The sequence below is a fragment of the Lithobates pipiens genome, unplaced genomic scaffold (assembly GCF_037356315.1).
Source record: "Lithobates pipiens isolate NorthernLeopardFrog02 unplaced genomic scaffold, aLitPip1_a1.2 Scaffold_1, whole genome shotgun sequence".
Classification (NCBI taxonomy): domain Eukaryota; kingdom Metazoa; phylum Chordata; class Amphibia; order Anura; family Ranidae; genus Lithobates; species Lithobates pipiens.
Window position 1 is genome coordinate 67688972 of NW_027507685.1, and position 24615 is coordinate 67713586.

The 24615-nt window shown below is 41.4% G+C and overlaps 1 protein-coding gene across 1 annotated transcript in view; it reads left to right on the plus strand.

Annotated features, from left to right (window-relative positions):
• LOC143927916 (uncharacterized) overlaps positions 1-23673 on the plus strand; it is a gene marked incomplete in the record, with an annotated part of 51561 nt that extends 27888 nt beyond the window's left edge. The window contains 6 exon segments of the mRNA XM_077452441.1: positions 2901-2996; positions 5774-5896; positions 10511-10637; positions 16993-17103; positions 18441-18551; positions 21229-23673. Coding sequence (XP_077308567.1) covers positions 2901-2996; positions 5774-5896; positions 10511-10637; positions 16993-17103; positions 18441-18551; positions 21229-21881 — 1221 coding nt within the window.
• Between the last annotated feature and the right edge of the window lie 942 nt (positions 23674-24615).

The following is a 24615-nucleotide window of genomic DNA, read 5'->3' on the forward strand; positions in this document are numbered from 1 at the left end:
ACTCCTTGTCGCTGGGAAACTCCAGTCCGTGCCTCCCACACTCCATCTTCCTCCTTGAAAGTGGCAAGCCAGGGGTGAGTCATTGGAACCCAATTGGTGTTGCAGCTGCTTCTCGCATTTCAGCCCCTGTATACGGTTACTGAAGATGCCATTTCCCTCCACCCTGTTGGGGCTAGAGGGAACATTAGGCGCTTTTAATCTCATCCTCCATCCAAAGGGATAAGAAGCGTGGTAGATCCCCCCCCCCCCCCCCCCCCCCCATCCCCATCACAGACCCTTTACCAGGGGAACAGTGGGTAGAAGATGTGTTACCCTCAGGTAATTGGAAGGAAAGACAAACCGATTACTCCTCTGCGGAGAAACAAACGGTGGATGAAGCCTTGCAATCTGTGAAATTGCTGGTACAATCTCAGTCAGCTGAAAGTTCCGTCTATTCTTTGGGTTCCTTTAAAAACCTCCTCAGCCTTTGCATGCGTTTCCTGTCCGTGCAATACTAGAACAGCTTATTTATGCTGAATGGGATCACCCGGATAAGCATTTTCTCCCTCCAAAGAGATCCGCAGTACTCTATCCAATGGAGGAGAAACTCACCAAAAGATGGAATGTACCAGCAGTTGTGTTACTATATATAGTGTGAATAAAAGTCTAACTTGTCCAGTAGACAATGCCCAAATTCTTAAGGATCCAACAGATAAAAGGTTGGAATTCCTTTTTAAAATCCTTTTTCTTTGGCACGTGCGTTTACTCAGTCTGCAGTCGCTGCAATATTCATCTGTCAGTCCCTCAAGGACCCATTTAGACAGGCCCTTAAGGAGGTTCCTGCACAGCAAGCCCGGGATTTGGCCGAACTACCAAGAGCATTATGTTTTACCATTAACGATGCTATTCACCAGGCGTCCTGCCTTGCGCTTCTGCTTGCTAATACACATTAGCTAATACACATGCGTAGGTGATCCTGTGGTTGAAAAAATTGGTCAGCCGAAGCACCATGCAAAAGGCTCCTGACTGTTTTTTTTTTTCTTTTTCATGGGGATCTGACTATTTGGGGATGATTTGGACAAATACACCCAAAAGATTTCAAGTGGGAAAGAAAGTACTCTTTTGCCAGTCAAGAGAAGGAATAAGCGCCCTTCATTTCTCTTCAGGCTCTTTCTCAAAAAAATTGAGATTCTCTTTTTGGCCAGAATCGTGCAGCTCTAAAATAATAAATAAATATATATAGATAGATAGATAGATAGATAGCTATATAGATATAGATAGATATATAGATATATATATAGATATAGATATATATAGATAGATATTCCCTACATACATGCTGGATGAGATCTGGGTCAAGTGACAGCTGTAGATCGATTAGGAAAAAGGGTACTTACAATTGGGACATTAGGTCTGGTCACCCAGTGCTATTTAAATGCACAGATTCCTTTGTAAATGACACTGGGAGTGAAGGAGTTAACCACTAGGGTGCAGTGTAGGGGTTATGTGTGTTTTATTGTAGGGGGGCAAGTTTCAAAATTTGTGCTTAGGCCATGTAGATTTGTTTTACCCTTAAGCGTGAAGGGGTTAACGCAGAACTTCACACTCCCAATCAACATTGACTGTTTTTAATCGTTATGCTGCTAGCATTAGTAAATAGTAAAAGTTACTTGCTTTAACCACATGCCTATTGGGCACTTATACCCCCTTCCTGCCCTGGCCAATTTTTAGCTTTCAGCGCTGTCGCATTTTAAATGGCATTTGCACGGTCATGCAACACTGCACCCAGAAATATTTTTTTTTTTCACACAAAATAGAGCTTTCTTTTGGTGGCATTTATTCACTACTGTTTTTTTTTTTTTTTTTTTTTTTTTTTTTTGCTAAAGAAACAAAAAAAAATCTAAAATTTTGAAAGGTGGGGGGGGGGGGGGGGAAAAAAAATGAAAAATGTCCAGTTTGTTATAAAATTTAACAGGTAATTTTTCTCCTTCACTGATGTGTGCTGATTTTGATGCTATTTTGAAGTGGCTATCCTCTCCTGATCCTTTGATTGCACTTTTAAACTTTAAAATGGGCTAATCTCCCCCGTTACCACTTCAAACTCTTATTACAGGTTACAGCCGGTGAAACACGCTATCGCCAAAGCCTGGAAATCCCCAACTCTGCTCTTAGCTGAAGCCAAAGATAGAATCCTATAAGTTATGATGCATGCCAAAATAGAGGCCATCACTCGTGATAAAATGTGTAATTTTGAAAATATATGGGTGACACGCTATTTGCCTTCCAATTTTGATGAATCTTTGTTAATACCTTGGTAATCTCTCTTTATACGCTCATTCTTTGAAGCTTATCCAGCGATTGGTGTCTCGCATTACCCAGGGGATTCTTCTTCTTTTTTCCCCCCCCCCCCCTTTTTCTATACTTTCCTTTCTTTCTGTTTCCCTCTCTGTTATCTCTCCCCAGTATTCTTTTCCTTCTTTCTTCTCTCTTGGTTCAAATATCAGAATTTTTATATTTATATCTGTTGGTTTTACAACACTATTACTATAAGCTTCATTATGTTTCACATTTAGGTAATACTTATTTTAGGTTTATACTCCCGATATTCTTCGCTAATTGACAATTGGAGGTTTATTTATATTTTTCTTATTTACACTAGGTATTGGCCACACTAGAATATTATTTGAGAATTATCTTTTGAGTTAATAGACCTTGAACTAGGTCACGTTGTTATATGTACCATTTTTATGTTTTATTTTGGAGCTAAAATCTTATAATATCACTCGACATGCTATTTTCCTGCGATTGTATCTGAACCTGTTTGTGTAATTTTGTTACACTTCAATAAACAAATTTGACAAGAGGAACGTCAACTTGATATGTTATAATAATTTGTTTTTGTTTTGTTTTTTTACTTTTAGTTATTGGACAACCTTCTCGAGCAGCAGAAGCGCCCCAAGTTAGAAGCAGACCAGGCAATCGGCCTGTCCACAACACAGAATACCACAGAGCAAACGGTACGTGTGGCTTTCTTTTCACAGCTGGATTGAATCCTGAATTGAATGGCCAGACTTGGGCAGGGTAAAGGAGGCCAGATGAATCTTTGTAGGGAAGCCAAGAAAAAATGTACCCACATTTATTGGTAGTACCTGGTATGTGTAAAATGGGACATCTACAATAATTGTTAAAGGTGGCAATATACTCAATTTTTGCATCATTCTTGCCACATGTGGCAAATTATCAATATGCTGGTATGGCAAAGAATTTGAGTGGAAACCATTTTCTCCTGTTGCTCAACTATTTGTATTGTCCAAAATGTAAACCCCATACAACTAAAAACTATTCCCCTAATTAGTAAATAGTCTACCTGTGTGTAATTTAATCTCTGTCTAAATACAGCTGTCCTGTGAAGCCTTCAAAGGTTTTTTTATTTTTATTTAGAGAACCTTAGTGAACAAACAGCATCATGAAGGCCAAGGAACACACCAGGCAGGTCAGGGATAAAGTTGTGGGAGGTTTAAAGCGGGGTTAGGTTCTAAAAAAATGGAAAGAGTATAGCACAACTGCAAACCTACCAAGACATGGCCATCGACCTAAACTGACAGGTCAGACAAGGAGAGCTTAAGGGAAGCGGCTAAGAGGCCCATGGTAACTGGAGGAGCTGCAGAGATCTACAGCTCAGGTAGGAGAATCTGTCCACAGGAAAACGATTGGTCGTGCACTCCACAAATCTGGCCTTTATGGGAGCGTGGCAAGAAGAAAGACATTTTTGAAAAAGCCATAAGAAGTCCAATTTTTCAGTTGGCAAGAAACCACGATGGAGACACAGCAAATGTGGAAGAAGGTGCTCTGGTCAGACGAGACCAAAAATTTAACTTTTAGGCCTAAAAGCAAAATGGTATCGGCAATCTTCATTCCAGGAATAGAGAATTGGCAGGCGGACTCCTTGAGTCGCCAACAGTTGTTCCTGGGAGAGTGGTCTCATCACCCGACATCTTTCTGTCAATAATATGCTCTACCGCCACGGCCAGACCTTTTCTCTCAAGGTCCGGTATTCCATCCTACCTTTACAAATGCTAAATTTAATGGTTTGGCTATTGAGACCCACATTCTGAAAGGCTGTGTGCTATCAGCTTCAGTAGTTTCTACTTTGGTTGATGCTACGAAGCTGGCCTCCAGAGTCATATACTATAGAATCTGGAAGACATATGTCTCCTGGTGTGAATCCAGGGGTTGGTACCCCAGGAAATATGATATAGGTAGGATCCTTTAATTTCTACAGATGGGATTAGAAATGAAGCTGGCTTTGAGTATTATCAAAGGCCAGGTGTCGGCCTTATCGGTGTTTTTTTTTTTTTTTCAACTACCACTTGCTTCACACTCTCTGGTTTGTAGCTTTATTCAGGGGGTAACGTGGATTAATCCTCCAGTTTGGTCACCCCTGAGCCCTTGGAACTTAAATTTAGTCCCATCGGTGTTACAGGAACAGCCTTTTGAGCCAATATGAGATATTCCCTTGGTCAAGGAAATTATTATTTTTTGGTTGCCATATCTTCTGCAAGAAGAGTATCAGTTAGCTGCTCTTTCTTATAAAGAACTATATTTCATTATTCATAAGGTTGTATTATGGTCTCATCCTAATTTCCTACCGATGGTAGTGTCAGGTTTTCATTTAATCCTGGTTTTCATTTAAACCAGGATATTATTCTGCCTTCGTTTTTTCCAGAACCTTGTTTTGCGGAAGAAAGGTCACTACATTTTCATGATGTGCTGAGAGCAGTCAAGGTCTATTTGAAGACGTAAAACAGATGTTTTGTTCGTGTTGCCAGAAGGTCCTAAAAGAGGACAGGCAGCGTCGAAATCTACTTTTCTAAATGGATTTGTCAAGTGATTGTTCAAGCTTATGATTTAAAAAGGAAAATACCACCTTTTCATATTAACGCACACTCCACCAGGGCTGTTAGTACTTCCTGGGCAGTGAATCGGTAAGCCTCCATGGCTCAGATCTACAAGGCCACAACTTGGTCTTCAGTCCATACATTTTACCAGATTCTATCAAGTAGATGTGAAAGGTCATGAGGATATCTCCTTTGGGCGCAGTGTACTGCAGGCTGCAGTATAAGTCCTCTAGTCTCTTAGTGCCCTACTTTTGTTGTCTCCCTCCCTTCAGTTGGCATTGCTATGGGACTTCCCACATAGTAACTACTATGGCTCTATGCCCATTGATGTACGATAAGAAAATAGGATTTTTAAAACGGCTTACCTGTAAAATCCTTTTCTTTGAAGTATATCACGGAGACACAGAGGTCCCTCCCTTCTTTGGTATACACATGTATTGCTATGCTACAAAAGAGGTACTCCCAGTAGTGGGAGGGGTTATATAGGTAGTGGACTTTGTTTTAGGGCTTGTCAGTGTCCATCACCTGAAGGTGGCCTATAACCCACATGGTAACTACTTCGGCTATGTGTCCCATGATGTACTTCAAAGAAAAGGATTTTTACAGGTGAGCTGTTTTAAAAAATCCTATTTTTTCATTTTAACATGACAAAATGTGGAAAATTTTAAGGGGGTGTGAATACTTTTTCAAGACAAGACTGTAGTTTTGATATGCAGTTTATACAAGAGGACTTAAAAATATGTCTGAGCTAGAAGCATTCTGCCAGAATACTGTACATTGGGTTGAACGAATTTTTTTTTTGTGTACCTGGCTTTAGAATGTGTGACTCATGAATGAGTCTAGCTTTATGACCTGTAAATGGACAGTAATATTCTCTTACAATAAACCCATCTTAGGAGACTGATAATGTAAACGGTTGTTCAAGGAAACCTCAGTTGTGGAGAAGAAAACTACTTCCTCACAAGCCTCAATTTCTGAAGGAAAGCTGCAGCCAAGTTCCCCGAGCACTACAAAGGAAGGTATGAAAATAGTTTGGTGATTTTCTTCTATTATACAGTGTCCAGCAGCTTGTGTTTTTTGGCAGCTGTCCATTTTCCCTTTTGACTTATCCTTGATCAACGTGGACTAGATAAATAGACGCTTGTGCAGTGTATAATCAAAAACGAAAGCCTTGTGAATAAAATCCTCCAGAAGTCTATATGCCTGAGATCTGCAATGTAGCTGCCGGGGCTTGTTCAGTAGACCACTGCTTGTCCAGAATCTGAGATGTAATTGCTGGGGCTTGCTCAGTAGACCACTGCAAGTCCACAACCTGGGATGTAACTGCAGGGGCATGCTCAGTAGACCACTGCTTGTCCAGAACCAGATATGTAACTGCAGGGGCTTTCTTAATAGACTACTCCATGTCCAGAATCTGAGATGTAACTGCAGAGGCCAGCCTAACCTCCCTGGCGGTATGATTATTTTGGATTTTAGGTGCTAAAAGCGGTACAATTATTTTGCATGAAAATTTGGCGTTTTATATTGTAGTCCTGTAATTCTTAGCAATAACTCTCTTAAATCTGTCCAAACCAGAGTCTAGCAGACATCCCGGGTATGATAAAGTTTGAAAAATGAAATCATAAATTATAATATAAATAATTATAAATAATTGTACCAAATAATAATATAACAATAATAAAATTATTCAATAATGTAATCAAATCAAAAAAACACAGAAATTTGCTCAGTTGCAAAATTGTCACTGTCATTACTTTTCAGTATTTGATGACGGATCGCCCCCACAAATCACTATCGCTCAATTCTGCAAGTGATTCCAATTTATTATCGCTGTTTTCTAGCTGGTCTAAAATCATTTTTTATGTAAAGGGACAGTTTTGGTTGCTATGGACAATCTCCAGTTTCCAGGCATAAAGAACAGTTTTTATTATATAAAACTGCATGCAGGACACTGGACAGAACACTAGGGACAAAGTGGATGTGAAATATTTACATACAGCAATGTAATCTGTAAGATTACATTATACTGTATGTATAGTGAGTGTTTCACTTTTTGAATTTGGCGCCGATCTCCGTCCCCGTGCGTCGCAACGCTGGCAGGGCACGGAGATCGGCTCCGTGATGGATCGAGCGAGACATGGCTCGCTCGTACAGCGGGGGGACATCCCTGGATCCGAGGGAGAAGGTAAGTAAACATCCTCCTGGATCCAGCGATGAGGTCCCGAGTCTGGCTCGGGGTTACCGCTTTTGGCATAAAAATTCCACCCCGAGCCAGACTCGGGAATACCGTCAGGGGGGTTAATAGATCCATGCATGTCCAGAACCTGTGAAATACGGTGGATATAAAAAGTCTACACACCCGTTAAAATGTCAGGTTTCAGTAATGTAAAAAATGAGACGAAGATAAATCATTTTATAACTTTTTCCACCTTTTTAATGTGACCCATGTACAAGTTGAAAAAAATCTTTTTTTTTTTTTTGGCGGGGGGGGGGTGTAAAATAAAAAAAATGAAAAAATATGGTTGTATAAGTGAAGTGCGCACACACTTAAACTAGTACTTGAAGCAACTTTTGATTTTATTACCGCACTGTCTTTTTGAGTATGAGTCTATCAGCATGACACATCTTAAATTGGCAATATTTGCCCACTCTTCTTTTACTAATCTGACCAACTGTGAGGGCATCTCCTGTGCACAGCCCTCTTAGGATCACCCCACAGATTTTCAATCGATTCAGGTCTGGGCTCTGGCTGGGCCATTCCAAAACTTTAATCATCTTCTGGTGAAGCCATTCCTTTGTTGATTTGGATGTATGCTTGGGTCGTTGTCATGCTTAAAGATAAAGTTCCTCTTCATGTTCTGCTTTCTAGCAGAAGCCTGAAGGTTTTGTGCCAATATTGAGTGGCATTTTGAACTGTTTATATTATTAATAATAATAATAATATTAATATATATTCCTTCTACCTTGACTAAGCCCCTGTTCCAGCTGAAGAAAAACTGCTTCAAAGCATGATGCTGCCACCACCATGCTTTACTGTGGAAGTTGGAAGGGTGAAAATGTGAGGACAGTTGCTGATGCTGACCAATACACACGGACACCCAGACAGGCTAATGGACTATCACGACACTGATGCACAGACCCAAAGTTTAAGATAAAAAAAATATAAATTTTAATACAATTCAACCAAAATAGATACAAACATATTTAAAAATATCCCACACAAACACAAATTCCTAAGGGTTAGAGTTGAGGTGGGGTATACAGGGATCCTCTACCGGTTTTGCGGTGTACCCGCTTCTTCAGGAGTAAGAATTGCATTAAAACAAAGCATACATTTATTTAATTAACAGATTACAGTTCGAAGTGAAGAAGATGTGGGTGTGGCGTTCTTTTGGTGATGTGCAGTTTTGTTTTTGAGCCAAATATATCTTTTGGAATTAAGGCCAAAAAGTTCAACCTTGGTTTCATCAGACCGTAACACATCTTTCCACATGCTTTTGGGAGACTTCAGATGTGTTTTTGCCAAATTTAACTGAGCTTGGATATTCTTCTTAAGAAAAGGCTTCAGTATTGCCAGTCTACCCCATAGCCCAGACCTATATGAAGAATACGGGAGATTTTTGTCACATGTACCACACAGCCAGTACTTGCCAGGTATTCCTGCAGCTCCTTTAATGTTGCTGTAGGCCTCTTGGCAGCCTCCCTGACCAGTTTTCTTCTTGTCTTTTCATCAATTTTGGAGGGACATCCAGTTCTTCGTAATGTCACTGTTGTGCCATATTTTCTCCACTTGATGGCGGTCTTCACTGTGTTCCATGCTATATCTAATGCCTTGGAAATTATTTTGTACCCTTCTCCTTGGCGATAATCAGAGGCAATTTAAAAGAGAAGTAAGGGTTTCTGTTTGTTTATATATATATATATATATATATATATATATATATATATATATATATATATATATATATATATATATATATATATATATACACACACATATATACATACACACATATATATATATATATATATATATATACACACACATATATATACATACACACATATATATACATATATATATATATATAAAAACAAAGATTTTCACTTACCTAGGTGGCTGCAAATATAGGGCTTACTTCACCCTAAAAGGGAAGTTCTAGTTTCCCTAATCCTTCCCACCCCCCCTAACATTTCTTGTCAGTGATGTAACTACAGGGGCTTACCTAATAGACCATTGTATGTCCGAAAACCTACAACGTAACTGCAGAAGCCTACCCAGTAGACCACTACGTGTTTAACTGCTTAAGGACCGCCTCGTGCCGATGTATGTTGGCAGAACGGCACGGCTGGGCACAAGCACGTACCTGTACGTTGCTCTTTAAGTGCCTAGCCGTGGGTCGCGAGCGCGCCGGCGGCGCACTTGCGACCCGGTCCTGAGCTCCTTGGCCGCCGGACCCGATCCCCACTGGTGTCACGCGATCGGGTCACAGAGCTGAAGAACGAGGAGAGGCAAGTGTAAACAAACCTCTCCTCGTGCTTCCTACTGAGGATGTCACTGATAGTCTTTTCCTATAACAGGGAACAGACAATCAGTGACGTCAGACACCAAGCCACACCCCCTACAGTTAAAAAAACACACTTAACCCCTACGCCGCCCCCTAGTGGTTAACCCCTTCACTGCCAGTAACATTTTTACAGTAATCGGTGCATTTTTAATTGCACTGATTGCTGTATTAATACCAATGGTCCCAAAAATGTGTCAAAATTGTCCGACATGTCCACCATAATGTCGCAGTCACAATAAAAATCGCTGATCGCCGCCATTACTAGTAAAAAAAAAAAATATTAATAAAAATGCCATAAAACTATCCCCTATTTTGTAGACGCTATAACTTTTGCGCAAACCAATCAATAAACGTTTATTGCAATTTTTTTTTTTTTTTTTTTTTTACCAAAAATATGTAGAATAAGTACTGGTCTAAACTGAGGGGAAAACATTTTTTTTATATATTTTTGAGGGATATTATAGCAAAATGTAAAAAAATAATTTTTTTATTTATTTTTTTTCCCGTTTTCAAAATTGTCGCTCCCCTTCTTTTTTTTTTTGTTTTTTTATTTTTTTTTTTTTTTGTTTATAACGCAAAAAATAAAAACCACAGGGGTGAATAAATACCACCAAAAGAAAGCTATATATTGTGGGGAAAAAGGACATCCATTTTGTTTCGGAGCCACGTTGCACGACCACGCAACTGTCAGTTAAAGCGACGCAGTGCCAAATCGCACATAGGGGCCTGGTCCTTTAGCTGGAAAATGATCCGGGGCTTAAGTAGTTAAAACCTAGGATGCAACTACAGAGTCTTACTTTTTTTCTAACCCTCCCCCCTCCGCTAATATATTTGGCTTTTTTTCTTTAATTAATTTTTTTAGGGAGCGGGGGCCCATTTCTGGCAGGTACCTGCTCCTACTTCCTCCTGGGCTTTTATTTATTTTGGTAATTTAAAAAGCCTCAGTTATTTTTATTTTTTTTCTGTCATCTGTATTGTATGTTTTTGTCTTTTCGTGGTGGCAGGTTCTTGGTATCAGTTGTTTGTTTTCAGGAATTACTTAGATCGTATTGTTTTGGGTTCCAGACACCAGCAACCCTAAACCGTATAGCTGTATACTTCTCCGATGAAGAGTGGGAATTGCTGCAGGAATGGCAGAAAGAGCTCTACAAGAAAATCATGAAAGAGAACTATGAAGCCTTAATAGCACTTGGTGAGAATAAAAATTCAAATCTGTAGCACTGTATATATGTCTTCAAATGTGTAAAATAGAGCAACAGCTCTCTGCCCCAAAGTCAGCCAGTCATGGTTGGGAAAGGCGCAGGGCTTAGCAAGAAGATGCGATTTCAACCTAAAAATGGTCCATAACTTTTCACTTGTGCATGGGAGCTATGCTCACGGTTTAATGCTACTAATATTAATAGTTTCAAAGGACCCTTTCGTAGGATTCTTTGTTCCTGTACTTGTGTTGGCTTAAACCTGTTGTGTTGAAAGATCTCAACATGTTTAACAAACCAAAGCCTTACATAAGAGAGCCACTAGGTGGCAGCAACTCTAACTGCATAACCGCACTAAAAAGGAAATATATTGTTATTGCTGTAAATATAATAAGAATGTAGAAATTTTGTACAAGTACACAAAAAAAAGCGGATGAACTGAAAAGCTTTACAACTTCTATATTTTTCACATATAGAACAGTAGACAGTCCGTATCCAGTAAAGGTCATCCCATTTAATTTATATGAAAACCTTCTGTGAGGGGGTTTGCAATTCAAGGAGAATTCCACTATCGGCATGGGTCTTGCTGTGTATTGAAACTTTGTATGCGTACATTTTATGATTCAAATGTTTATGTAAAATAAGCAAGCAGCTCCAGAATTTAGTTGATTTAAGTATAGGAAAGTCTTTAGCACCAAAATGATTGTATCATTCCAATGTGTTTTTTATTTTTTTAAAGTTATTTTTATTAGGTTTTAGACAAACCAACAAACGTAAAAACACACAAAGAACAACAAAATACAAAAGAAAAAAAACAGCAATAGTGCCAGACAGTCTGGTAGTACAGAGGGTATACAACTTTAAGCAGTATATTCAGATATATGGAATTACACAGACATCAGTGCAAAAAGTTCGTTCAACATAGGCATAAAGGTATATAGTGCAAATATGCTACCATGTCAGGGTAAGAGCACATAACCAATTATTAAATCTTTGGGGCCCAGCACAACAATAGATAATTGAGGGTGGTATAATCAGCGCTGGGATAGGGTTAGCTGGCTAGCCAACCATCTACCCCAAATTTTGTGAAAGGTTTTGTTCCTTTTTCTGAGTTCAAAAGTCAGTTTATAAAGTGGGATAGAGTCATTTAATAAGTTTTATCCAGAAGGATTTCAGAGGGGTCTGTGCACCCTTCCAGGACATTAGAATAGTTTTTTGGCATAAAAATTGAGTATGCGGAGCAGTTTCTTGGCACGGCGATAGGAGGTTGTGGCGCCCTATTCAAGCTGCATACTCTGCTGTGGGAAATCAAGCAGGAGACGCAAGGAAGGGTGAGAGAGAGCAATCACGCTGTCGGCTTAACTAGTGTCCGCTGTGACCACCAATGCCTTGGAGTATAGTGTGACGTTATTGAAGATTGAAGTGGCTTGATGTGATTTTGAAGTGCTTTTTTTCATATTTATAAATGTGAGTGCATAAACCGAGTGGATTATTTTAAATTAAAGAGTGTTTACAGTATTGCACTATTGGAGGTCTCTTTTCTTTTGAGGTTCTTGTGAAATATATCTATTAAAGCCTTAAAGGAGAATGTCCAGAGATTGATGATTGAACATCTACTATCATCTCGTGAGAGATTTAATGCTTTATTGGCCCTGCACGAGAGTGCTAGGCTCAGCTGTTGGTGAGTGCTCCTACGAGGGGGGTCACGGACACTATTGGTGTGGTGAAGGATTTTAAGAAAATTGTCTGCACACTGAATTATTTCTCACATAAAAAAGGAATATTGCTGGAAGATTTGCAATCACCTCTGGGTGACGGGCTATATTGCTTCACTTATACACAAAAAAAACTTTCTATATATTTGCTATATATATATTTTTATGTTTTTTATTGTTTGTGGAAATTGCAGGTCATATTGTGATTCACAAATATTTCAGGTATAAGTAACTGCATGTGTTTATGCTCACTGTTATTAGTGGTTATTTAATTTATTTAATATATTTTTTTGTGTGGGAGCATAGAGTAAGATTTGATAGATAGGGTGAATTAATTAATTTGTCACATAGCACTAGCGCTACTAGGTATCATCTATTTGGTTATTACGGTTAATAGATTTGGATGCACCTACTGTTTGTAAAAATGGATTTTGGTATTCTGCATGGGGAGTTAGCAAGGATGTATAGAAGTCTCGGTAAGTATATCATTTTAAGTACATTGGCCCTTCCCATAAGGTCCATCCACTCCTTGGCAGGTCCATTCACTCCTTGGTCCGCTTCTGAAGGTGGGCCAGGAGGTGATCCAAGTTATTAGTGGTGTATAGGGATAGGGGGGGTCTGCACCAACACCCCACGGTACCTAAAAGAGGACACCACCTAGAGCTTGGACTCAGGGTGTATCTGGGGGTGAACAGTCACATCCAAGGGGAAAAAGCTGGACTTATCCCAATTCACCTGGAAGCCGGAATAGTCTCCGAAGTTAGTGACCTCTTCCAACAGGGCCTGCAGTGACCCATCGGTGTCAGCCAGGTACACCAATGTGTCATCCGCGTAGAGTGAAATGCGTTCCTCTATATTAGCAATTGGGAGTCCCTTAGTTTAGAGGGGAAGAGCAGACACAAATTGCCAACGGTTCCATGGCTAGGGCAAACAAGAGGGCCGACAATGGGCACCCCTGTCGAGTGCCTCTGGTAATTTGGAAGGGGTCCGTATTAGTGGAATTGACTCGGATCCGAGCCACCGGGGAGGTGTAAAGGAGTTTTATCCATGCTACAATATGGGGACCAAAGCCATACATTTGTAATACCCGAAAGAGATCTGGCCATTCCACACTGTCAAAGGCCTTGCAGGTGTCCAAAGACATAATGGCACGGGTGGGAGGGCAATCATGTGGGTACTGCAGGTTATGGCACAAGATCTTTAAAGTTCATGTACCATTCGGTTGGGAAACCATCCAGGCCGTGGTTTTTATGTGCAGGCATTTGTGAAATGGCCGCAGTAAGTTCTTTAGTGGTGATAGGCTCCTTCAACGCATCTCGCCCCTCATTTGATAAGGAGGGGAGAGATATATCAGCCACTCATTCTGCACTCTCATCCTCCAGCCAGTAAGGATTCAGGCAGCAAATGGCAGGTCCTGAGCCGAGGAGGAGGAGGGGCATGGAAAGAGGGGCATGGTCCGAAACCCCCCTGGGCAAATATGATACAGCAGAGACCACTGGAAGGGTCTCCGCTGGGGTGAACGCCATATCCAACCTGGACATGGGGTGGAAGGAGTCCAAGTGGCAGGAGAAGTGTCGTAAATATGGATGTTTCCAGCGCCACACCTCTGTAAGGCCATGGACTTGGACCCAATCCACAAAGGAGGGGAAGGGCCTACCCCCGCCCCCAGGCGGTCCATTACTGGATCCAATATAGCATTAAAGTATCCTACATATAGCAGGGGGTCTATTCAAAACTGAAGTGACAAATTGGAGAGTACCTCCACTGAAAATGGGGGGGGGGGGGGGGGGGGGGAGAGAATATATATGTTCACCAGAATAAGTCACCATGGATATTTGTAGAGTAAGAACAACAAATCGCCCATCGGGGTTCGTTTTAACCCCTATCATCTCAGCTGGAAGAGATTTGGCATAGAATAGAAACCCCTCTGGAATAATTAATGTGAGTGACATGGTAGGAGTTGGACAGCCATGGGCGTTTTAAGGCCCTTATTTTGGAGCCTGTGAGGCAAGTCTCCTGGAGGCAAATAATATGAGGGCGGCGCTTTTTCAATATCGAAAAAAACAGGGATCTCTTCTGGGGTGCATTCAGGCCCCTAGTGTTCCAGGAGACTATCCTCAGAGGTTGCGCCATAACAAATTATACAGTAGTAAACGGGTACAGATAAACGTGAAAACCAGTACATAAATGACCAGAAAGGCACTGTGTCCCATGAAGCACATACAGGCACATGAACAAAAAAGTGCATGGATCTGCCATCATGAAGGTGTGGGCCGAAGTTGACCAACTGAAAAAAAAAAAAAACGTTTCCAATGGGGGGGTTGCAGGGGTTAAAAAAAAGAGGGGGGGGTGGGGAAAAAAAAAAAACAATGGGAGAAAGGGGAAAGAAAAACCAACAACAAAATCCCATAAAACCTTAGCCTCCCTCCCCGCTCGACCATCCCAAACACAGTGAGCCTTGGATCCCAAACCAAGAGACCATCCTGACCGTATCTCGGTGGGGGTCAAAAAAATAAATAAATAAAACTGTCCTGTGACCACGCCACTACCTGGTGTGGGGGTAAAGTGGTGTCAGGTGGGGGGCTCCCAACCAGCATGTTTTAGGGGAACAAAACATGTCCTGTTGGAGGATGTATGGCCTTGTTAGCCTTGGAGGAGAGTTCAGAATCTGGTGGTCTCCCCTCCAAATATTTCAGGGTGGCAAGTTATGCAGATTAAATGAAATGATGTCCATAAAAGGGGAGGAAACCTGGAGGGGATAAATGGGTAAGGCACAGTACTCTGTTCTCCAAGCCAAGAGTGCAGTCCGGCCAAGGGGATAAGGTGGTAGAAGGAAAGGGAAAAAAAAACATTAAACATTGTGGATTACCACAAAGGTGCATGACACACTCAGGGATGCACAGGAGGTCCAGTAACAAGGCAGTAATTAGGTAAATCCTCGGTTAAATGTCAGTTCCCTCTCTGCCTGCAGGCACTACCATAGTGGTCATTCAGCCATGCCATGTCTTCCTTAGGGCTGGTATAGAAATGAGCCTTACCATCATGAATAATGCGCAGTTTAGCAGGAAAGAGAATGGCATAGGACAAGCCTTCTGTGCGCAGGTGGGTTTTTACTGCTGAGAAGGAGGTGCGTTGGCGTTGAACTTCAGCAGAAAAGTCAGGATAGACAGATAGTGTTGCCGTTGTACTTAAGCGGGCCTTTTTCACGCGCAAGACGCAGAATAGCGACTTTATCCTGAAAGTTGAGGATGCGTGCAATAATGGAGCGAGAGGGGGCGGGGGGTGTACGGTGCGCGCATTCTATAACATGGGAGAACGAGGGCGCATCCGACCCAAAAAATGTCTCGTAGCCAGGAGTAAAGGAATTTTTCAGGCTGAGGACCCTCCGATCTCTCTGGGAACCCCACTAATCTAAGATTGTTCCTGCGAGAACGATTTTCCAAATCGTCAATTTTTGCACAGAGTGCTGCCATCTCACTGGTAGTATTTTGCAGGTTAATTGTCAGGGGATTTACAGTGTCCTCCAGGGTAAAAAAATGCGTTCCTCTGCATCTCCGGTTCTGTCCTGGAGGTTCTGGACATCCTGTTTTAATAGTGAAAAGTCCATGCAGATAGAGGCTATCTGTGTGGAGAGGGAGGCCTTGCAGTCTTGAATAGCCAGCATAATAGACAGTGTAGGCTCAGCAGGGGAGGAATTCTCGGACTGCATGCTCTCATTAACTTGCTGGGGGTTTGGTGACAGCAAAGGGTCTGTGTGTAGAAGATAGCTGGAGTTGAAGCACTCACCCCTTTAGCAGTTCTCCGGTCTGCAGAGGAGGAGGCCTGTAGCGCGTCTGTGTGCTCCGCATGTGTCTCGGCGCCATCTTGTCTCCGGAAACGCGCCAGTTGTTCTGCCGCGGATGGGGGCCAAGGTGGCCCGTATTTCACCATGTCAACCTGCCTGTTAGATGGCCACAGCTGTAGGGGACAGATCGGTGCCACTGGCGAGGAAATAGGACCCAGGATAAGGGAAGGATGGTAGTTGGTAGCTGGAGCTGTGAGACTATGCAACCGCTCTCTCCGCCATCAAGCCTTGGGCCCCCCCCCCCCCTTCAATCCAATGTTTATTACTATTATTGAAAGTGACACTAAATGATATGCTTATTTTTCAAACATAATCCAGACACATTCACTACTTAATGGCATCGTAATCTTTCTTTTTTTCCGGCTCCTTGTAACATTCCTGGTGATCTCCTGAACCTCCCCCTTTCCCTTTCGTTCCCATCTGAAATGAGCAGTGCGTGCTAGTTGTCTTGTGTACTGCTCTATGCACACTACACGTCCCATAGTCCCTAGTCCTGGGAGTAAGAAAGCGAGGATGGCTCTGCTTCCACTTACAGTGGGACCATGGAGAATGAACATAGCCATCTACTAAAAGGAAGTTGGGTTATTGCAGAAAAAAAAAAGGAATATAGAAGATATTTTTCTGAGTTAATACATACCTAAAAAGAATATCCTTCTTCTTTTTTTTTTTTTTTTTTTTTTTTTTTTTTTTCACCAGAATTTATTGTCGCTCCTAATGTTCATATAGATCCTTTTAATAATGAACATGCACTGAAAAAGTAATTTTCCATACAACAATTCTTTATGCTTTCAGGTTACCCCACAGTGAATCCAAACATTTTACGGAAAATCAAACAGGAAGAAGTTATGCGCTACACAGCTTGTTCTACAGATGATTTGGAGCAACCCGACAGTCCAAGTACAGGTAGTTGTCTTGTGTGTGTATGTAACTTTACACATGAACAATGTGTGTATGTGGCAAATTAACTGCCCTTGCTATTGTATCCAAAATGTTGGTTTTATTAAGTCAGCTTCCATCATGTTAATGGATGTGTACTTCTAGATTGCTCTAGTAGTAGTAGTAGTAGTTCCCAGTACAGCACTTTCACCTTAAGTACAGAGCTCCCCTTCACAAAAGGACGCAGAAGATGGCTGATGCAGAAGAGCAGCTACTACTTAACTGAGTGCCAGAGAAAAGCTCGAGGAGCTGCTGCCACAATGCTGGTCAGGGAGGCGCTGTGTCTGAGCCGATAGAAGCAGCACGCCATCACTGGTAAACACAGAAGGAAGTAGAGGCACTACTCTTTGCCTCTGACAGCTTCTGTGCTTACCAGTGACAAGTCAGAGAGAAATCCATAACCGGGATAGAGGCACTCTCAGGTCTTGCAGCAGAGATGAAGTAGAGCAACAGCATTTTATTGTCAATGTTTTGAGGGAGCTTATGCTGTCCTTTTCAAAACATAAAACATGGATATGTAGAATACTGTTGTTTGTGTCTTGAGAAAAATGGACAGAAATATTGACACTAAACTGCTGTTGCTTCGATTTATCTCTACCTCAAGATCTGTGATTGCCTCTGTACTTGGTTTGCATTTGTATGGATATTTTGTTTGTGGATGAGAACCTTGCCATTTACCTCACACATAGTGTGTGGTGACTAACCTTGGGACTGATTATATTACCTAACTATTATTATATATGAATTTTATATTCTGGAGAATTTAAAGTGCTGTAACATACCATGATAGGCAGGAATACCCAAAACTCCCAGGTGGACAGGAGCAGAGGGGAGAACTACATCAGGGAGATCTCGCTGTTGGAGTATACAAGACCTGTAAGAAGCTAGAGACTAACGTCTCCCATCAGGCTCCTCCTTTGGCAGAACTATAACTTTTGGATGGTTCCCTCAATAAAATAATTGTTAGAATTCCAAGTTCTGTTGAGTTGAGGTTGGAGATATTTCATCAGTTTGTCCTGAATTTGTTTCGGAAAACCCTTGTGCCAGATATACCCTGTGGACCCATTATATCTATACCACTTCTACTTTCCTCTCAGTTCTAAAGCACACCAACTTTTACTCCCGGACAGGTTAAACAGATGTGGATACTTTTTATGATGTGTTTTAAGTTGTCTTCTCAGTCATGTAGGAAGACAATGGAACCTAATGGCTGTCATATGGGCTTGTGACAAAAAGAAACTTGTTAAACTCTTCACTTTCAATAATATAAAAAGCTGTGTTCTCACCTGCTCACATTTTACTAGATAATTCTGGGATGGATACAAATCTTCTATCAAGAATAAAACAGGATGAGGATCAATATTCATCAGCCAGCCCAGATTCAGAAGAGGAAACAAATGGCTATCATAGTTCATGTGAGTAATTGTGTGCTGAATTTGTGATGGAACTGTATATATGTGTCTATATTCTCTTTTGTGTGTAAATTTGGGGAGCTGAAGGTTTTGCGTTTGGGGAGTAAAGAGCAAGGAATTGTGTATTCTGTAGATGTGAATGTCCTGCATGTGTACATTGCTTAGTGTTGGAGTCTAAAAGACAAAAAGAACATTCATATTTGACATGTCATCACTGAGCAGATGATGAGCAGATGATGTGAGATGCTAGGTTTTAGCAATAACCCCCTAATGCCTCCTTGACTCTCCAGTCAATGGAGACTGGGACAGAAAGTACAATTCACCTGCCTGCTGCTGGTACCCTGTTTCCCCTAAAATAAGACCTAGCATGAGTGTCGGTGATGGCTGCAATATAAGCCCTACCCCCCAAATAAACCCCATCCTCTTTCCCCAAAAATAAGCCCTACCCTGAGAAAAAGACATAGAAGGACTTTAACTAGGGCTTATTTGGGGGGTAGGGCTTATATTGCAGCCATCGTCGACAATCACGCTAGGTCTTATTTTAGGGGAAACAGGGTATATAGTTATCGCCCTATGAAACCCAGCCCCTGAATACTTTCTTGTTCTGTTTCCATTTGCTGATCTTCCACCACCTCTGTCCTGAAATTTTCCTGCCAAGGATCCAGATAATCTTTAGGCCTGAACAGCTTTTAGCATAGTGTATGAATAATTGGATGGCTTTACAGCTCTCTGCATCATTCTCATTAAAGTGGAAGTTCACCAAAAATGAACGCTAAACCTACTTACAGCCACATTCTAAAATGAATATGTCTAGCCCTGTAAGAAGAAATCGCTATACGTACCTTTTCTGAAGCCCATCCAGTCTCCAGGTGTGGATGCTGTATGCAGGAGAGAACCGACAATGGCTGTGAAAGGCCTGGGAAGTGAAGTCCCCCATAGAGTTACTATGAGGCTGTCATTGTTGGCTACCTGTCCTGCACATTTCCACACGCTGAAGCCACCGCTGACATCTCAGCCTGGGACAGGACCAGAGCAGCTATGAACAGGTAAGTACAGCGATTTTTTTTTTTTTTTTTTTTTGCTTTACAGGGCTAGATGAATAGATTAATTTTAAAATGTGTGTAGGTTTAGAGCTAGTTGGGTACTGAACTTCTACTTTAAGATCTAATGCACACTGGGCATAAATAATGCTTCTTATACAGGCTTTTGGCTTTTTTTGTTTTTTTTGTTCTTCAGCCTGTATAAGCAACTCTGTTAACCTATTTGTTCATGCACATTTGGGCATCTACAGTCATGTGTGCAGAGGGGTGTTTTCAGGCTGAAAAAATCCATCACACGTATATTTTTCAGGGGAGCTTTTGAGCAGAGAAAAATGAGGAGCGTTCGGTGTTTTCAGGTGTACAATGATTATAGTGGTGTCTGTAGGTCCTTGTATTTGGGTAGATTGTGTATGCCAGTATTTGCTGCTGTGTAGGCAATAACGCTTGCATCAATCTGTTTGTTATACACTATATTACTAAGAGTATTAGGACGTCTGCCTTTACACACACATGGAATTTAGTGCCATCCCAGTCTTAGCCTGTAGGGTTCAATATTAATTTGGCCCAGCCTTTGCCGCTATAACAGCTTCAACTCTTCTGGGAAGGATGTCCATAAGGTTTAAGAGTGTGTTTTATGGGAATGTTTGACCATTCTTACAGAAGCACATTTATGAGGTCAGGCCTGCTCTAATTCATCCCGAAGGTGTTCTATCAGGTTGATGTCAGGACTCGGTGCAGACCAGTCAAATTCCTCCACCCCAAACTCGCTCATCCATGTCTTTATGGACCTTGCTTTGTGCACTGGTGCGCAGTCATGTTGGAACAGAAAGCGGCTATCCCCAAACTGTTCCCGCAAAGTTGGGAGCGTGAAATTGTCCAAAATGTCTTTGGTATGCTGATGCCTTAAGAGTTCTCTCCACTGGAACTAAACCCAACTCCTGAAAAACAACCCCACACCATAATCCCTCCTCCACCAAATGATTTGGACCAGTGCACAAAGCAAGGCCCATAAAGACATGGATGAGCGAGTTTGGGGTAGAGAACACAGAGTCATGACCTCAACCCCATAGAACACCTTTGGGATAAATTAGAGTGAAGACTGCGAGCCAGGCCTTCTCATCCAACATTAGTGCCTGGCCTCACAAATGCGCTTCTGGAAGAATGGTCAAATATTCCCATAGACACACTTATAAACCTTGTGGACAGCTTTCCCAGAAGAGTTGAAGCTGTTATAGCTGCAAAGGGTGGGCTAACTCAATATTGAGCCCTATGGACTAAGATTAGGATACCAATAAAGTTCATGTGCGTATAAAGGCAGGCATCCCAATACTTTGGGTAAAATAGTGTATGTAGACTGTGGTGTGTACACAACACAATACAATTTTTGTGGCGTAGGATGAGAGTGCAGTTCTTTTGATGCTGGAGTAAGCTACTTTGCCGAAGCATGTGTGCATTACGGCTTGCATTTAGTTGACAAGGCAAATAGAAACTATATACAATCATGAAATGTGCCACAAATACATTGGTGGCACCAGCCAAGAGGTTTCATTATAATAATAATAATAATAAAAAAAAAGGCTAATATTTTTTATACTGTTTTTTGGTCTCTGTGATTAGACACGCTGTGCTTCTTTTTACAGATAATATCCCTCTCAGCACAAACATTGAAGAAGAAAACGTAGGGAAATGGAACAATCAACTTCAAGAACCAGTTTCTATGACCTATAACCTCTCCCAGTGTTTCAGTGAAAATATAAATGCAGAATTATATCCTGCAACTATGTGGATAGCAAGAGATACATCCCCCAATGGCTTTGTAATACCTAGCTCTGATGGGAGGGCATTAAGCCCGATCACAGCCGTGCAGCAGATAGACAGTCCTTATAGCTGGTTCTTCTTTAATAAATCCTTCTTGAACGCTAACATGGAACCCAAACCGGGTAAACCAGGAGAGCTGAGGCCATACAAATGCTCAGAGTGCGATAAAAGCTTTACTGTCAAGTCTAACCTGATTAAACACCACCGTATTCACACAGGGGAACGTCCATACAAGTGTACGCTGTGTTCCAAAAGCTTCAGCCGTAACTCGCACCTGATCACCCACCAGCGCACTCACACAGGAGAGCGTCCTTATAAATGTAATGAGTGTGACAAGAGCTTTATCCAGAACTCGGTGCTAATCCAACACCAAAGGATCCATACTGGGGAGCGTCCCTTTAAATGTGAGCAATGCAATAAGCGCTTCAGTCAGAAATCCTGCCTCATTCGTCACCAAAGAACTCACAAGAGATAAAGTTGGCAAAGATGGGCAAAGGTGCAAAGCATGTTTTACATACAGGGATGTTTACATGTATGAGTGTCAGTGTCATGGGATATGGCAGAAGTTATCAGATAGGACTCGAGCAATAACAATGGTCTAAAAGTATTTTATTTTTTTTTCTCCAGAGGATCTCCAAGAATCAAGTCCGTTGCATAGCATTTTTGGCATCGCTCTTTGCCGGCATTTTCAGATGAAACATTTCTCACTTATATTTTCTCATACCCAACTAAATTGCATCTATGGTCTATATTTTGGCTGGTATTAGGACATGCTGACTTTTATATCCATGGCACATCATGTACAAAAACACATCTTAAAGAGTAGCTATCTATAAAAATGTTAAAGAAAAAAGGTCCATGTGAATCTTTTTTACTATACGTAACTTTTTTGTTTTGTGTTAAATTACTTTTTATTATCTTAAAGCCACTGACAACTGAGGGTCCAGAGAATATAAGGCTAGGTTCACATCTGTGCGGGTGGTGCCGATGTGGGACCCGAAAAATACTTTCAGCCACAACCACCCACACAGAGAAACGTGGGTCCCGCGGCATTCTAATTGCATGCTACCCGCACTGGAAATCTTAACCCTACAGGGAACCAAGGTTCTAGTGCAGACTGGGATTTAAAAAAAATAGCGCAGGGACTTCTTTCCTGCATGGCAGCCCATTCAAATGAATGGGCTCTTGTGCCTGCGCAAACTGCCGCCCTTGAAGCCACACAGGTGTGAACCTAGCCTAAGAGGCACTTTGCTGACCATTTTGTTCTCATAATATAATCAATCCTGCTTGCTGCTCTGCAAAGTCCATGCCATTCACCTGATTATCAATTTCACTACTTCCCCCTCCATAAGCCAAAGTGACGCATGCTCACTCTTATTTGGCCATGCTGTTACCATTACAAATGGACCTGTATAGGCTTTGCTTGGGGTATCATTCCTTGAAAGAATCGTCTGCCATGTGTTTTATATGAGAGAGATCTCCAACTAGAAGAGTATGGCAAGAGTAATGCCACGGAATCCGTCGGACAATTCGATCGCGTGTGGGCTCCAGCGGACTTTTCTTTCCCAAAAGTCCGGACCTAGAAATAAAATATATTTCAAATCTTTCCGATGGACTCGAGTCTGTGTGCTAGTCCAGACGAAAACAGACGCTAGGGCAGCTATTGGCTACTGGCTATGAACTTCCTTATTCTACGTCGTCGCGTTTAAATCCGTCGGACTTTTGGAGTGATCGTGTGTGGGCAAGTCCATTTGTGTGAAAGTCCGCCAGATCAAGTCCGTCAAAGGCAGAGCATGTGTACACGGCATTAGAATTCCTGTCCTTGTTTCTGTTTATTACAGAACCTTGGTCACATGGCTAATGTGATGGACAGAGAGTAAGATGATCATGCAAACATTGTACACCTGGGTCCCCCAAAAATAGTCAGTGGATTGATTCAAAGCAACTTAAAATCCTAATATGTAACATAAGGAAATATTTTATTATATTTACCTTTTTTCTTATCTCTCACATGGAGCTTTTTTTAAATGTTCCTATAGATGGCTGCTCTTTACAGAATGCTTTTGTGATTTTTTTAAATGTAGGCGTTGTGAAAAATTTTCCAGCTGTATATTTCTGACGGACGTGGTTAGAATCCATTAAAATACAAAAAGCATTAACGTACACTAAAATGCAGATGTTTAAAATGAAGGGTTTTAAACACTGACTTGTGAGTGAGTCCTAAAAGTTATAAATGATATTGCCATAAATCCAGCTATTTTCAGCAATCACAGCATCATTTCTAGTTTGTGTTGTCTAGCACCCTAAAGGCCCGCGCACACGATCAGACTTTTTGACAACAAACATGCAAATTAGCTGTTTGTGTTCCATCGGACAAACTTTTTTTCGGTTTTCAACAGACTTTTGTTGGCTGTGCGAACGGACAAACTTTCTGGCAACAAAAGTCTAATCGAGTGTACAGAAAACCATAGGACTTTTGTACAAAGTACAAACATGCCTGCTCACAAACAATGCAAAAGATCAGACAACAATACAGAAGTTGACCAAAGGTGGCAGTAAAGAGCAGAAAAAACATGTGATTTGGTGAAAGTTGGCTGAAAAAGTCCTGCCGTGTGTATGCAATACAAGTTCTCGGCCGATGCCCTTTGTACAAAAATCCACAGGAAAGTTTGTACAAAGTCCGATCTTGTGTATGAGACTTAATACAGATCACACTGAATTAGATGAAATAACTTTTTGAAGTTAAGACAGAAGGTTGTCTCCTCAGAATCACAATTCTGAGTCATAGGCTTATTCCACATTTTGGGATAGTAGACAGATATGAAAATTGTACCCCTTTTCTTGTCCTAGTGGTCAGCTGTGCTCCCAGAACTGCTGGTGGACTGCTTAGACAGCTAAAGATAAGTTCAGGGTACATATGCCACCCGTTTTTAGGGTGAAACATGTAACCTGTAACCTGTTCCCAATGCTGCAGCTGCTGCCCGATCCTTTTTTTTTTCATGACAGCATTACGGGGAGAAGTTCCCCATCCTAGCTGTCAGTTTTTTAAATCGGCACGTGCGGGGCTCTGCTCACACAACTGAGTGTGAATGAACTACAAGCCCCAACATCCTTTTGCTGCTGTCGGATTGTAGTTCTCAATGAAGTACCACAGAGCTGAAGAGCACTGTGGTAGTTCGATACTTTCTGTTGGTGTATCTGCTTGCCCG